The sequence below is a fragment of the Erpetoichthys calabaricus genome, chromosome 4 (assembly GCF_900747795.2).
Source record: "Erpetoichthys calabaricus chromosome 4, fErpCal1.3, whole genome shotgun sequence".
Lineage (NCBI taxonomy): Eukaryota > Metazoa > Chordata > Cladistia > Polypteriformes > Polypteridae > Erpetoichthys > Erpetoichthys calabaricus.
The window spans coordinates 161,257,367-161,273,993 of NC_041397.2; the positions used below are offsets into that span (position 1 = coordinate 161,257,367).

At 39.2% G+C, this 16,627-nt stretch overlaps 1 protein-coding gene across 1 annotated transcript in view; it reads right to left on the reverse strand.

Moving 5' to 3' along the window:
- The window catches only part of ebpl (EBP like), a 46,501-nt gene extending 40,616 nt beyond the window's left edge, over window positions 1-5,885 (reverse strand). Inside the window, exons 1-2 of the mRNA XM_028790480.2 lie at window positions 5,584-5,885; window positions 3,081-3,150 (exon numbers count right to left, since the gene is read on the reverse strand). Coding sequence (XP_028646313.1) covers window positions 3,081-3,150; window positions 5,584-5,769 — 256 coding nt within the window. The 5' untranslated portion in view covers window positions 5,770-5,885. The remainder of the gene's footprint in view (window positions 1-3,080; window positions 3,151-5,583) is intronic.
- Between the last annotated feature and the right edge of the window lie 10,742 nt (window positions 5,886-16,627).

Sequence of the window (16,627 nt, forward strand, 5' to 3'; positions counted from 1 at the left end):
GTGTGTATTAAAGTGGTATCACTCATCTGAAAAAAAGTCCCTGACTGTGCCTGTGGACTCGGCCTCTTCTTTTGGGTGCGCATATATTGTATAGAATATAAATAATAATATATATATTGTGGGGAACAGCTCGGACACAGACAGGCAGACATGATGGTTTTACCACACACGTGTTTATTTATACAATATATAGTGCACATACCCAGTGCCTCAGCACCAATCACCCCTTAAGTCCTGGCCACACACACAATGCCTTTCTCAGTCTTTGGTCCGCCTCCACTCCTCTCCACCAAGCTTCGTTCTCTTCCACCCGACTCTCGCTGTTGACTGGAGGGAGGCGGCCCCTTTTATTCCCCCTGGAAGGACTCCAGGTGGATCCCAAGGGCTCATAGCCACACCCATGTGTGGCGGAAGCTCCCATGGTGAAGCCGGAAGTCCACCAGGTGTCTTCAAGTCTCTTCCCCCCAGTACTTCCCGGTGTGGCGGAAGTACTGAGGGCCAACACTCCCAAGGCCTTGGGGCGCCCCCTGGCGGTGACCATGGGCTCCTACAGGATTGAGCTTCCAAGCTCCGTACCCGTGGTCCCCAAAGCCACCAGGGAGGACGCCCTCTCGTGTCCTGGAGGAGGCACAAGCCCTTCTCCACTCCTCCTGGGCGTCCCGGCCGGGCATGGATGCTCGCCGGGCACCACAATATATATTTTTATATAAATATATATATAAAATATTATATATATGTGTAAGGTTTCTAAACTCTTTTGGGACTCCCCCAAGCGGGATGACATGCCAAAGAGTGTCCCGAAGTGCAATCACTGCGTCTGTGGAAAAACAGCATATCACCGCGGGCTCCCAGCACTGTGACAGTGTGCCACAAAAACAAATCCGAAAAGATCGCAGTCACGATAGGAGCACCTGCCCTTGACGGGTGATGCAAGGAAAAGTATTATTTGGCCATTAACCTGGCCACAACTCTCCCGAATTGCTGTGTCTGTGTATAGGAGAGTGGTAGATCCCAGTACAATATATAACTGTGCTATTCCTGTTTTAAGCTGAAAAAAGTTGGTTTTGCTAAAGCACTGAGAGTCAGCCTTGTGTTTTGGGGTGCAAGACAGGGACTCACATGTCACTATATATAATATTATATATATATATATATATATATATATATATATATATAGACATATATACAGTTAGGCTTGAAAGTTTGTGAACCCTTTAGAATTTTCTATATTTCTGCATAAATATGACCTAAAACATCATCAGATTTTCACTCAAGTCCTAAAAGTAGATAAAGAGAAACCAGTTAAACAAATGAGACAAAAATAATATACTTGGTCATTTATTTATTAAGGAAAATGATTGAATATCACATATATTTGTGAGTGACAAAAGTATGTGAACCTTTGCTTTCAGTATCTGGTGTGACCCCCCTTTGCAGCAATAACTACAACTAAACATTTCCAGTAACAGTTGATCAGTCCTGCACACCGGCTTGGAGGAATTTTAGCCCATTCCTCCGTACAAAACAGCTTCAACTCTGGGATGTTGGTGGGTTTCCTCACATTAACTGCTCGCTTCAGGTCCTCCCACAACATTTCGATTGGACTTTGACTTGGCCATTCCAAAACATTAACTTTATTCTTCTCTAACCATTCTTTGGTAGAACGACTTGTGTGCTTAGGGTCATTGTCTTGCTGCATGACCCACCTTCTCTTGAGATTCAGTTCGTGGACAGATGTCCTGATATTTTCCTTTAGAATTCTCTGATATAATTCAGAATTCATTGTTCCATCAATGAAGGCAAGCCGTCCTGGCCCAGATGCAGCAAAACAGGCCCAAACCATGATACTACCACCACCATGTTTCACAGATGGGATAAGGTTCTTATGCTGGAATGCAGTGTTTTCCTTTCTCCAAACATAACACTTTTCATTTAAACCAAAAAGTTCTATTTTGGTCTCATCTGTCCACAAAACATTCTTCCAATAGCCTTCTGGTTTGTCCACGTGATCTTTATCAAACTGCAGACGAGAAGCAATGTTTTTTTTGGAGAACAGTGGCTTTCTCCTTGCAACCCTGCCATGCACACCATTGTTGATCATGAATCCACCATCAGGAGAACACTGAACATTAGCCAGTGTGAGAGAGGCCTTCAGTTGCTTAGAAGTTACACTGGGGTCCTTTGTGACCTTGCCGACTATTCCACACCTTGCTCTTTGAGTGATCTTTGTTGGTCGACCACTCCTGGGGAGGGTAACAATAGTCTTGAATTTCCTCCATTTGTACACAATCTGTCTGACTGTGGATTGGTGGAGTCCAAACTCTTTAGAGATGGTTTTGTAACCTTTTCCAGACTGATGAGCATCAACAACTCTTTTTCTGAGGTCCTCAGAAATCTCCTTTGTTCGTGCCATGATACACTTCCACAAACATGTGTTGTGAAGAGCAGACTTTGATAGATCCCTGTTCTTTAAATGACACAAGGTGCCCACTCACACCTGATTGTCATCCCATTGATTGAAAACACCTGACTCTAATTTCACCTTCAAACTAACTGCTAATCCTAGAGGTTCACATACTTTTGCCACTCACAAATATGTAATATTCGATCAATTTCCTTAATAAATAAATGACCAAGTATAATATTTTTGTCTCATTTGTTTAACTGGTTTCTCTTCATCTACTTTTAGGACTTGAGTGAAAGTCTGATGATGTTTTAGGTCATATTTATGCAGAAATTCTAAAGGGTTCACAAACTTTCAAGCACAACTCTATACACACACACACACACACACACACACACACACACACATTTTAATACATATTAGAAGGACTAGAACTGTCAGAAGGATTTCATTCTACCAGATGAGACATTCTGTATTAAAGCCAAAAAAAGTTACCTGGTATTACTAAATACTTGAATATTTAGCATCTTTTAAAGTAACAGCAAGATGGTACACTGAACTTCATAATAAAATGGTGATCATAATGTCCAAACCCTTTAAGGGAACACGACACTACATGAATAAAATATGTGCAATGAAAACAAAAAAACAAAGATGGTAGTAATAGAATACCTACACAATTCAGCCAACAAGTTGTCAGATGTTGCCACCGTGCTTACAAGAGACAGGTAGACAAATGGACCTTCCTAAAAAAAAAAAAAAAAAAAAACATATCCAAAAACACAAGTTTTCAGTTATTATTATAATCATTATTTATTAAATTTAAAATTATGCATTTTTACTCATTATTACATTATTGGATGCATCACATTTATCAGGAACACTATGGCAGTTTGGCAAAATTGCAGGGCTTCCTTACTTATGTGACAATCCCATTAAATATAGTATTGTGGAGATGCATACAGTAAGTGTTGCATATGTCCTCAGTTTCTCTGCATAGGCATGTTAGTCTTCAAACTTATAATTCTTTTAAGTATCCCTAATGATACTAGTCTATACCCTCTCTTGGATATGGCAGCAAACCTTCAATAACCACTTCCCTTCTTTCTTCTCTCCTGTGGCTAATGTTGTAGTTTGCTTGATGTTCCTGTCAAAAGGAAGCAGTCCACTCAGAGCTCCATTTGGTAACTATTTAAATTATTCAATGAGTTTGTACAATAGCAGGCAGACTCCATAACACATTAATACATAATGAAAATACTTCATGCATAACAAATGTGTAATGATTTTAAACCATGCTGTGTTCTTTTTATGTAATCTATACCCTTTTATACATTAGTTAGGTTTTGGGAACAACACAAGGAATGATCTACATGTCTACAGAGCTGGTGTAGATTTGTGTGTAAAGAGGCAGACTACAGTTCAACCATTTGTCCATTTCATCATGCATTTATCCAACTATTCATCTCACTTGTTCTACTACCAATGGACACAGTAATGGAACCAACACTGGCTTGGGTACCTCTCAATTGCAGGATGCATTCACTCTCACTGGGTTAATTCACAGTTTTCAATGAACTTAGCCTGCACATTTCTTGGATATGGGAGGAAAACTGGAGAATCCACTGGGAAGCAAATACAGACATGGCAAAAAATGTGCAAACTCCATACAGTGACTGCTTAGAAACTGACCCTTGGACTCTGGAGCTTTATGGCAGCATTGCTAAGCACTGATGGCATTACAGAACTGAAATAAAAATTTGGGGGTTACAAGAAAAGAGCTACATCTGTTGGGGCTGGTTCTCAGTTATTTGGTGTCCCCCAAAACAAAGACCCACTTCTTCCCATATTCACTGGTCAAAGTCCCATCTTCAGTTTAAAAGTACAGAATTTAAAATTAATGTTGCCCTTCCCATAAATAACTTAATATTTTGGTGAAAAATGCCCACTCTATGTTTTGAACATATGACTACTTAATGGACATATGGATTATGTGACATGACTAATGTGAGAATTCATTCTTTTTTCCCCCCCATTGACATTTCCTACATTGTTTGCCACTCTGTAGCATGAGTTGCCATTTGGGTCTGTAATGCCAAACTTTTTTCTTGCATTCTGCATGAAAATATATAAAATGTAGCAGTCATCACTACAAACTACACAAATTGCAGTTCTAGAGGACAGTGCATAAGTAGTTGGGGGTAAAAAAAAAAAAAAAGGTGCTTGTACAGAAACACTAAATCAAAAGGCACTGCAGAACTTTGGCATGAAAGTGCCAGTTAAATTTTTCTACAAGCATTATACCAAACTTTGCATTCATTTCCCAAAACTGATGGCAACGAAAGATCTACAATATGTTGGCCAAATACCATGTTTGATTTAGCGTAATTCATATATTTTGTGTGCCACAACTACCACGGCTGTCTACTGTGACCTTGAAAGTCCAAATAGCTGAATTGCTTTCTTTCCTTGCTCTTTCTTTAGTTTTTGTGATTTTGACCACACCTTGCTAAAGAAACCAAATGTGACTCCCCATTTTTATATTGCATTCTAGGAAAAATGGTAAATCTAAACTGAAACGATTGTGGGTGTGAGTATGACTTATGATTAAGTGGCACTATTCCAGGATTAGGTCTGGCCTTTGCACCCACAGCAAACAGGTGATCTGCTTGGTAGAAGCAGATCAGAAAGTGATTAGATTGAATAAAGAATCTACAGTTATTTGAAACACTTTAAATGGTTTTCCTCTTCATGTGTGTGTATTTACTGTATGCCTGCAAGTCAGATTTAGATTTTTTTTTTTTTTACTTATCCATAATTGAAATACTGTAACTTTTAAGTAGATAGCTCAGGCCTCTACATTTTTATCAGTTACGACAATGTCGTTTTAACTTGAAAATATTTTAAAATGTAACGTCAACAATTCTGATAAACTTCAAAGCTTTAGATTGAAAGTCTGAAAAATAATTTAACATTCACATTATGCATATACTACATTTGTGCAATTATCCGAATATGCCTTTCAAAAAAGGCAGGGTTAGAGAGAGTTATACTGTCTTCCAGCCACCTGCTTGCTTTTATCTCCATTACTTTCCCCACATCTTTCGGTATACAGAAACACTGCCTTAATTTTAAATGACAATTTTATCGCGGAGGCGTAAATTCTGATGTTTACTTACCAACGTAATATGCACAATGGCATCGTAGCAGAGCCACAGCAGGACCCATCTATCAGTAGAAGAGCAGCGAGCACCCAACCTCTGTGCCAGCACGTATGCCAAAGCCAACTGCAAGCCACACGCTAACAAACAGCGGGCCGAAAGTGGGCTCAGGATGGAGGCGGCGACTTCCGAGTCGACAGACATTTTATTGAGAAAGAAAAATGAGCACCAGTGCTTGTGAACTCAAATCAGCGAACAAGCAGGAGAAAGGTAGCGCTCGCGCTTTCTTCTCTCTCCTGTCCTCTCTTTATTCCCTCTGTCAATTGGCTGCAACAAGATCACACCTCTACACTCAACCCACCCGCCACGAATCGGTGACGTAACGACAGAGTGGCAAGGGACCCCCTGGGGAGGGAACTGTAGCAACAAGTGAGAAACATTTCAAGAACAAAACACGCGGGTAATGCAGAGGAAGTAAGCAACATTCCAATACTTTATACTAATTCTGAATTAAACAGCATTCCAAGATTCAAAATTAATTTCTCTATTAAATTCTGCAGATTCGTCCTTATATTAAAATGACTGATGCGATCATTGTTCGTTTGCTACACGTTTTAAAAACTGAGTAGACGAAAGCTTTGCCCAATATGAGTGAAAAACTCAAAACTAAAGAAATGGACGTTAGTGGCAGCGAGAAAATGTGAGACGAGACAAAAAATGTTAGTAAACTGAAACTAATTTTATAAGAAGCAAAAGACAGATACGCGTCACAGCAGTTATTTCATACTTGTCCATTGTATGTGTAGACCGCAAATTCCGTCACTTATAGTTAACCTAAATTGTTTCCAACTAGCGTCTTTTTATTTGTAACGTCAAATCACATATAATAAAATAAAAATCCGATTTCTGTTTGGGGAAAACATGCTCCGATGTCATAATTAGCTAAACAAAGTTCACCTGTGCGCAGACTAGGGCCACTTTACTTACAAGTCTACGACTCTATTAGGGAATCTACATTGAAATAACGTCTTTTACTTCCTACCTATAACTTAAACTCCGGGGTGGAAGGAAACATGCAGGTAACATGCGATGTGTGAACCAGGGAATCAAAAAACAAAGTTAGAGCTCCGTACATACCGAACAACATACCCAATTACTAATCACATATATAAACCAGAAAAAATGAAACACTCGGCTACAGTGCATTTGTGTCAGTCTTATAGAAGCGGAGAGGGTAAGCTTAAATTGAGACTCCATGATTTAGGGGGAGTTTTTAGATTTCATCTGCAACTCCTTGTTGTTTATCTCAGTCTTCCCTGTTACAGTCTCTTCATCCTACTGTATTTCCTGCTTTGGAAAAGAAACTTGTTCAACTCCAAATAAATGACACCATGAAGGGTAATTCAAGAACTAGTACAGATCTAAGCCTGATCTAACAGACAAATTTTATCTAAATGGTGCAGTGTGCAAAAGGTGATATCCTCCTTCTTCAACCCACATAATTGTAAACCCACATTTCCCACTATAAGCATGATAAAAGCACAACATAGGAAGATATCGATTACTGCATACATGGGCTGATCAACAAGAGTGATCAAACACAATGTTATAATTGGTAAGCAGATGCACACACATTTCTACTTGTTTCACCACTAAGGCAGGCGAGTATAAGGTTTACCTAGTGTTGGAGGCTACACAGTTTTAATGATGTTATAATGCATTGTATTAGACATACAGGGTATGATGTGGAAAAACAGACGTATTTAAAAATGTCATTTATTTCAATTGGCAGTGTTGGTATTTGTTTAGCTGTGCCCTGCCTATGCAACTTTACGTACCACTGAATTATTTTTCAAGTATTTGGTGCACTGTATTAATAGGTGGCAAACCTAATTTCAGATTGAACACATCTTTCTGACAGTTGATTAGAGAATTGCTGCTTATAATATAAATGCTTCAGAACAAGGAATATAAAAAAAAAGACAAAATACAACAATATCAACGCTAAAACAGTAAAGACAATATAGCTCACCTGCAATTACATCCAACAAAAACAAAACAGACTATAAATTGGACAAAACATCTATTTACTATACTTGAGTGACTGTGCCTAATATATTTATCCAACTTGCTGATACTCAGCCCAGGAAACCTGCCTTGTGTCTCAGATCTGTTGAACACCACTGTACTAAAGACACAGTAAATACAAACATTCATTTCCTTTCACATCTTCTGGAGGCAAGTATTCTTTATCCAGCTCTGCACTGCCATATCAAAGCTGATCATTGTTTCTGTCCATCACACAGAGTTTGCATGTTCTCCCTATGTCTGCATGGGTTACTTTCCCACCCACACCCTAAATGTGCACAGTTTATGTTTACTGTCAAGTTTGAATTGGTCTATGAGTGAGTGTTGTATAAAGTGAACTGGCACACTGTTTAGTGCTGGCTTCTGCTGTGTCTGATTCTGCAGCACAGTAGACCCCCGCGAAGTCGCGGTTCAGAGTTCGTGGCCTCAAGTCATTCACGGATTTTTCCTTAGAACCTAACTAATTGTTAGCAGGAACTGCAAATATCGTCCTCAATTTTTAATGTTTTTTTTGTGGCAATACTGTACAGTAGAGAGAACTGCGGCTTGGGATGGTGAAAGTAGCCAATAGAATTTGAAACTGCAACTTCCAGCAGTCCCTGCAGTGGATCCGATTGGTCTTCTGCTGAGGGTGCTGGGGCTGTTGAGGTCAAAGGGTGTCAGCGCGGCTTTTAAAAAGGGGGCCGGTGACCAAAAGCATAAAAAAGTTTTTGTAATTTGTGTTTCAAGTTCCTGTCTGTCTGCCTTCTGTTGGGTTACCTGTACTTATTCATTTTGTCCTGGATCGTTTTGTGTGTCTGGATTGTCTGCTGTCTGCCTGTGTAAACTGAGGACTGTAAGTTGTTTCATGGCCATCCTGCAAAGAAAGGAGCGCTCCTGAACCCGTCTTCACCATTTCAGGAACTACCGGTAGGACTATCTTTATATTCCCATTCAACGTGCGGATCTCTGGACTATCTTTTTTCATCATTACATTTCATCCATTGCCGTTTTCATGAACTTTTTCATGTTTTACTGTGTATGTTTTGTTTGTGTTTTGTTGTATTTAATGTGTAATCGCCGTAAGGTGAACAGGGTGGTATTGTTGTTTTCTTATTTCATTTGTTTTCATTACATTCTTAATTTGCTGTTTGATTACCGGTTTGCTTTGTTTTTGTCTTTGTTTGTGAGTGCACACTGATCGGGTCAAGGCTGGGTGGAATCTCCACCATAAAAATAAATAAATCACTGTCGGCAGTGTGAATCTTAGCAGCACCGGACCACTACAGCGTTACTCATTTCTCCTTGCTGCTGATAGCTGGAGATGTATCACAGTCAGAGTGTTCTTGTGTTTTCCGTTTACTTAAAAGCCTGAACAGCACTTGTCCTTTTTGACTGATTACTTTGTTTCTCTCTCCTCCCCCAGACATTCTCTGCTCCTGTGCTCCCCTATGAGGTTTATCTATTCTTTAATCAATAACTAACTGCATAATGAGCTCGTTTCTCTTCTGAAAGTGACATGTTTGGTTGAAGTGTTTAAATAAAGTTCCTGTCTCTACAATCTCCTGTGTTTCTGTGACCCAAGTGTGACACCCTGCAGCCGCACGAAGACTAGCCTGCCAGTGTCCGTGCTTACCTCTGTGTGCTTGCGTGCAGCCAGTTAAAGCGCAGTTGCCTCAGTGATTTACATCCATGATGTCAGTTGCACTTTGTACATATTGTTCCAGCAGTTTTTTTAAATACTTTTTACAGTTCATTAGCAGTGTGTAAAATGATCAGTGTTGCAGTAATTGCTCGTTGCATGAAAAAAAGTGTTCCATTAAAATTTCACGTCTTCTTTGTTAATTGTGACGTTTACTTAAAGTGCAGCAAAAAAGTATTTGGCGTCCAGGGATGCATTAACCCCCAAGTGTGTGGCAGTTTAAGGGTTAAAGCCCCACGATGCCGCCGAAACGCGCTGTTCTGGCAATAAAAACGTGCTTGCATGAATTACAGTACATAGAGCGGTAACATCGGTATTTTACATTCTAGCACTGCGGGAGACATAGCAGTACAGTATACAGGTTTACCTTTACATTCTTTATTTTTAGGTAATATATTAAGCGCAGTTTGAAATTAAAGGGTTTTGGGGGCATATTTAAAGCTTAAACTATGAAAATAGGCATTTTTTTTTTAAACCACATCCAAAATTCGCGGGTGCTATAGGAACATAACCCCCGCGAATTTTGGGGGTGTACTGTACTATATTTCACAACACTAGAATTAGATTAAATGGAATTACTCGATCACCTCAGCATGTGTACACCATTTTTTGCTTGCAAACCATATCAGACTGTTATTCATACAACTATTTGGCATGGAGACAGTCTCAGCCCTCCTGTGTGGATCTACCATTGGTTTATGTCTGCATTGTTGGCTAATCAAGTGGCACTAATGAGGAGACTGAAACAGAACTATTAAAAAGAAGAAAAAAATATATTGAATTGAACTCTTAATTTTTCCATTTCTGGGATGAATCAAGTAAAATTTAAAACAATCTTAGATTTATCACAAATGTTGTTAAGAATATGACCTAGTTACAAACAAAACAAAACAAAAAAAAAAAAAAAAAAAAAAATATATATATATATATATATATACAGTATTTAATCATGTTGTAGCATTCATAGGGTGAAGAGAAAACCCTTTTTTCTAATTTAAAAGTGAACGTTTGATCAAAATATTTGGGCTTCTTTTGATCATTCAATGTTGATCATGGACAATGAATGATGTGCTTTACATTTTTGTTTTCCTCTGCATTTACTAAGCCAATCCACATTACTAACCGAGAATGGTAAACCAGATGGACGCAGGGACATCTGGCCATGGGCCGTAGCCGCAAAAAGACGTACTGCGCAGGCGCCCCAAGAAATGAGGCACCGTGAGAGGCGGCCGAGACCACAGAAAAAAGAAAACGACATACTGCGCAGGCGCCCCAAGAGGCGGCCGAGACCACAGAAAAAAAGAGTGAGCACAGAAAAAAGGAGTCAAAGAAATGAGGCGCTGCGACCACAGAAAAAAGGAGTCAGCACAGAAAAAAGGAGTGAAACGCCGGCGACGCACACAGCGCCGCACCCATGGGAAGCAACGTAAAATTAGAAATGAGGCGCCCATAGCACACAGAAAAAAGGAATCAGACGCCGGGGCTGTGTGCACGAAGCCCATGGCACATGAAACGGAACACACACAAAGAAGAGAATTAAGACCCACGACACACAAAGCCCCCCTGCAGTAACTGCAATAAGAAATGAGGTGACGCGCCCCTAGAACACCAAAAAGAAAGGAGTCAGACGCAAGCGCCACATAGCACACGAAACGCAAAGCACACAAAGAAGAGGATTCAGACCCACTACACACAAACACCCCCTCCACTAACAAAGATAAAAAAGTGAGGCAACGCGCCCCTAGCACACAAAAAAAAAAAAGAGGTCAGACGCGAGCGACACACAAACCCATTGGACACAAAACGGGACAGACTACGGACATAGCACAAGAAACATACACAAAAACGAGGATTCGGACCCACGACCACACTAACATAAATAAGAAATGAGACACAAAGCCCCACTAGGGTTACCACTTTTAATACAGAAAAATAAGGGACGCATACTACAGCGGGGGCCACATCCCAGTGCCAACACTTTGCAGACTCTACTTAAAAGACACGCCCTCCTCACTGGACAGTTAAAATGACCAATCAAACTAACGATGACATCAAGTATTACCCAATCAAAAGTAGGAAAGGAGGCATCTTCATAAAATGCGTGTGAGATGATTTGCATGAGACGCTGCTTTAAAAAAAATGATAAAAAAATTACGGGACAAAACCCTTCCCGTATTGATTCAAACCGGGACGCGCAATTTCATTCTCAAATACGGGACGATTCCGTATTTTACAGGACAGGTGGCAACCCTGCCCATTACTAAACGAAGCGTCCGTATTAAACATACGTCATCTGAACACATTCAAATTAGGCAGCATAGGTCGATCTCATTATACTGATCCACTATTAACCGTTTAACCACAGAAAAGCCTCCATATTAACAGTGAGTGCGATCCTCCTTATTACTTATCCATATATCTAACGCTGCAGAACAAACAAGTAATGAATTCACGATCACAGGTACAAAACGATACGGCTCAAGTGACGGGACCAAACACACGAACCCGCATGAAAAAAAAAACAATACACATCAGCGCATACAACGCGCTTCTGAAACCCCATAAGAAAAAATGTCTCGGCTCCAAAAACGCAAAGCTCAAGTAACACATTAACAGAAACGAGCGCAAATGGGCAGACACAATGAACGTACACGCATACAGCACGCGTCTCAAAGTGCTGCATCGAAACAGGCAAGGGTTCAAAACGAAACACCTCGAGTCTCACAGATACAAAAACGGAAGCGAAGGGACAAAATAAATAAACGCAATTCATGAAAATTCATTGGGATTACTGAATGTCATTTACAATCATTATCATTCACTTAACTTCCCTGAAGAAACAACTAGCAATACAAGTAATGAATTTACACGTTATTGTCAAAAGGGTCAAATTAGACTGCCTCCTTTACATTCATATCCTGCATATCTACAGAAGCTTCTAACTGACGAAGTACCTGAAAGTGAAAACTTTATGAACTGCATTAGATCCTACAATAGTTCATTTGCTTTTGCATGTAATACCATCCAGTCACTTACTCAACACCATTGATAAACTTCGACAAACGTTGATAAATAATAATATTCCCTTTGGAGCAAAGGTACTTTTATTAGGGGGAGATTTTAGACAGTGCTTAGCTATTGTTCCACATTCCATGCGCTCGGCTATTCTGCAGTCCACCTTAAAATACGCAGACAATTGGCATTGCTTTCAAAAGAGTTACGGAGATATTTGGAACAGCAATCTCATTACACCAAATACCCCTTTTAACACAACAAACTATATTATGTCCAAAAAATATTAATGTTGATCACATTAGTAACCAGGTCATTTCATTACTTCCTGGAGTTGCACAGCTCTTTCTAAGCTCTGACAAAGTTGACTCTGATGACGAGAATGACCATCTTAATTTCCCCTTAGAATATTTGAACACTATTAACCCAGCCAGATTAACACAACACAATCTTAGCCTTAAAAACGGAACAATAATCATGCTATTAAGAAACCTTAACACTAAACAGTGTTTATGCAATGCTACACGTTTAGTCGTCAACACCATGCCACACAATGTTATTGAAACAAAACTTCTTACAACATCACATGCTAACAATACTGTTCTGATTCCTAGAATTAACCTTACAAGTTCTGACCTGGAATTACCTTTTACTCTTAAACGGCGACAGTTCCCCATTAAAACCAACCTTGGCCATGACCATCAACAAATCACAAGGACAAACAATACACAAAGTTAGCATCTACCTCTCTGAGCCCGTTTTGGGACATGCACAACTTTATTTGCTTCCTATATGCGTCATCTACACCTTCACACTATGCTATATCTCATTCATACATCACGCTCTTTGTAATTTCACAACCCCAGGGGTTGGCGAGCGAAGCGAGCAGGGGGCGGAGCCCCCTAGTTATATATAAGGTCCAATTTCTTGTTTTATCACACTATTGTGGTTTTAGGCCCTGCAAAGGGCTAATACTCAGTTCTGGACCATTTCATGCCTTGCATTTCGTACTTGGCTCCTTGAAAACCTGAATTTCTTTAAGCAGGTTTGAGATATATCATGCTCTTTTGGGACCATTTTATTTCTCAATAGTCTATGCTGTTCTGCAGTTAACAATGGAAGTAGACCTACGTTGGGCACTGCATAAAAATAAAGCCCTTCTTTAGGGTCATTTCATACATAAACACTGCAAAACACATAAGGGATTATTGCCATCCACAGAATAATTAAATATTTTAATTAATTTTCAATCCTCTTCAACATCTATATGCTCCCATTAGGCGAGATTATTTGTCGGTATGGTCTGAGCTTCCACTGCTATGCCAATGACACACAATTTTATGTAAGTGTTGATGCAATTGCAACATTTTCACCTGTTGTGCTGACTGACTGCATTCGGGAAATCAATCATTGGATGACAGAATTTTTTACAACTCAATCCTGACAAAACAGAAATCTTATTAGTTGGTACCAAATCTGTCCTTCTCTACCCTTCATGGGCTAAAAATTGACATTGATAGGATCCTGGTTCAACCCTCCGCATCAGTCCATAATTTGGGTGTCATCTTTGATCAGCTTCTTACATTTCAATTACACATTAGCCCAATAGTACAGACAGCCTTTTTCATCTTCACAACATTACTCATCTGCATTCTTTCCTCAGTGTGAAAGATATTGAAACACTCATTCACGCTTTCATCACTACCCGTCTTGACTATTGCACTGCTTTGTTTTATGGCCTCCAGACTAAATATATCAATAGATTATAATGTTCAGAATTCTGCTGCTCATTTACTTACACACACTAAAAAAATCTGCTTACATCACTCCTGTCCTCTATGATTTACATTGGTTACCAGTTTCTTCAAGAATCAAATATAAAATTATTCTTCTCACCTTTAAAGCCCTTCATGGGTTAGCCCCTCATTATCTGTCAGAGCTGCTGCTTCCTTATACTCCAGCCCATGCATTACGATCATTGGACGCTAAGTTACTCACTGGACCTAAATACACTTTAGTAACTATGGGTGGCAGAGTTTTCAGAGTGATAGCCCCTAAAATATGGAATTCTCTCCCTCAGCCTTCACGAGGAAAAATCTATTATTAATTTCAAACTTCTGTTAAAAACACATCTTTTCAATCAGTATTACAGTATTCTTTTTCGTGTATGTAATTTCTACTGTCTTGTTAATGTGTGTATTGAATTGTAAAGTGTCCTTGAGTGTATGAAAGGAGCTACATAAATAAAATTTATTATTATTATTTCATCTTAAGAAGATTGTCTAGAAACTAGCGCAGTACTTACCATACTTGTTTCACAGCACCCAGGGGAAGAAGACTTCAGTCAAAGTTAATTTCACACAAATAATCTGCAGTTAAGGAACATTTTGTGCTTATTAAATTTCAACACCAGCATGGCTGCACAACATTAACTTTTGTGAACTTTTCTTATAGTGACTTTTTTCATTTTATAATTAGAAAAACCTCAAGAAACACAGTTGTAGCAGATGCCTTTACAGAATTTAAATAAGTACTGATCAGTGAAAACTGAGGCAGGTATCCTGAATGATTTTTGTGAGTCATCTTTGCGAGTGATCTCCGCTGTCTGTGCAAAGTCTACAGTTCCTCTGTAGATAGATGTATAGCACTTTATTTGATCCCAGAGGAAACTTAACGAACATTCAACTTCAACTTCTTTTCCCTAGTTGTGGTAGCAGTAAAGCACATGCTACACAAATAGATACTATCTAAAGTAACATAATTTCTTTGACTATTATTTTTGATACAGTACTGCTATGAAAAATGATTTGCTGTGTCAGTCTTTCTGCAATTTTTTCAAATTGACTAAGATCTAAGCCAAAATCTTGAGCTAGGTAAAAGAAACTATGAAAGAATATAGTTATGACATTTACTTACCAGTGAAAGTTATGCAGTACCTCCATAACTGGTAAAGTGCTTTCAGTAGCAATAAATAGACCAAGAACTTTCCAGCGGTTAGAGAAGTCTTAGCCTATTCCTTCCTGCCTATTTAACTTCCAAACACACCTTATGTGTTTCAGATCTTGATTTGCTCCATTACCCAGCTCAACTTCTGCTTCATCTCATCAAAAGATGAACATTCCTTCTAGAATCCATTAATCGTAGAGCAGTAATAATGCTTCCATTAACCCTCAATTATGACATTGCCGCCGCCACCACTACATTACATTACTAGGTTGTACTGCATTGGATTTTTTCTAGACAATGTTGTTCATGAAAAGGTTGAAATTTTGAGTACCCAGTTCATAGAAACACATTCCAAAACATTAGATTTTCAGCTCTATGCATTTTGCTAAAGATGAGTGGAAGCACTTAACTGTATTGTCACTCAAATGGATTAAATTTTTGCTGAAAATCTGATGATGAACACAAGACTTATCACCAAAAAAAGGTTTGCAGGTCCCTAGATGCTATTCTACAGTTCCTTGTATCTTCATGAAACATTATCTAATCTCTTCAGGAGCAGATGTAAAATGCCCAAGCATTTCTCCATTTAGACCATACACTGTGTGCAAAATTATTAGGCAACTGATTATTTTGACCATATTATCACTTTTATGCATATATTCCAACTACAAAGCTGTATTAACTTGAATGCTTATTGGATTTAACCATATCAAGTGATGTGTATATGTGTAGTTAGGGAGGGTGTAGCTTAAGGAGATCAACACCCTATATCAAGGCGTGCATGATTATTAGGCAGCTTGTTTTCCTCGGGCAAAATGGGCCAAAATGATATTTAAATGACTCTGAAAAGTCAAAAATTATAAAAAGTCTTTTAGAGGGATGAAGCACTCTTGAAATTGCGAAGATATTGTGGCGTGATCACAGAACCATCAAACGTTTTGTTACAAATAGTCAACAGAGTCACGAGAAACGTGTCAAGAAAAAAAAGATGCAAATTAACTGCTCAAGATTTAAGAAGGATCAAACGTGAAGCTACCAGGAACCCATTATCCTCTAGTACTGTCATATTCCAGAACTGCAACTTAGAGTGCCCAGAAGTACAAGGTGTTCAGTGGTCAGAGACATGGCCAAGGTAAGGAGAGCTGAAACCCGACCACCCCTGAACAAGACATATAAGTTGAAATGTCAAGACTGGGCCATGAAATATATCTGAAGTCAGATTTTTCAAAGGTTTTATGGACTGATGAGATGAGAGTGACTCTTGACAGACCAAATGGATGGGCCCGTGGCTGGTTCAGTAACGGGCACAGAACTCGACTCAGACGCCAGCAAGGT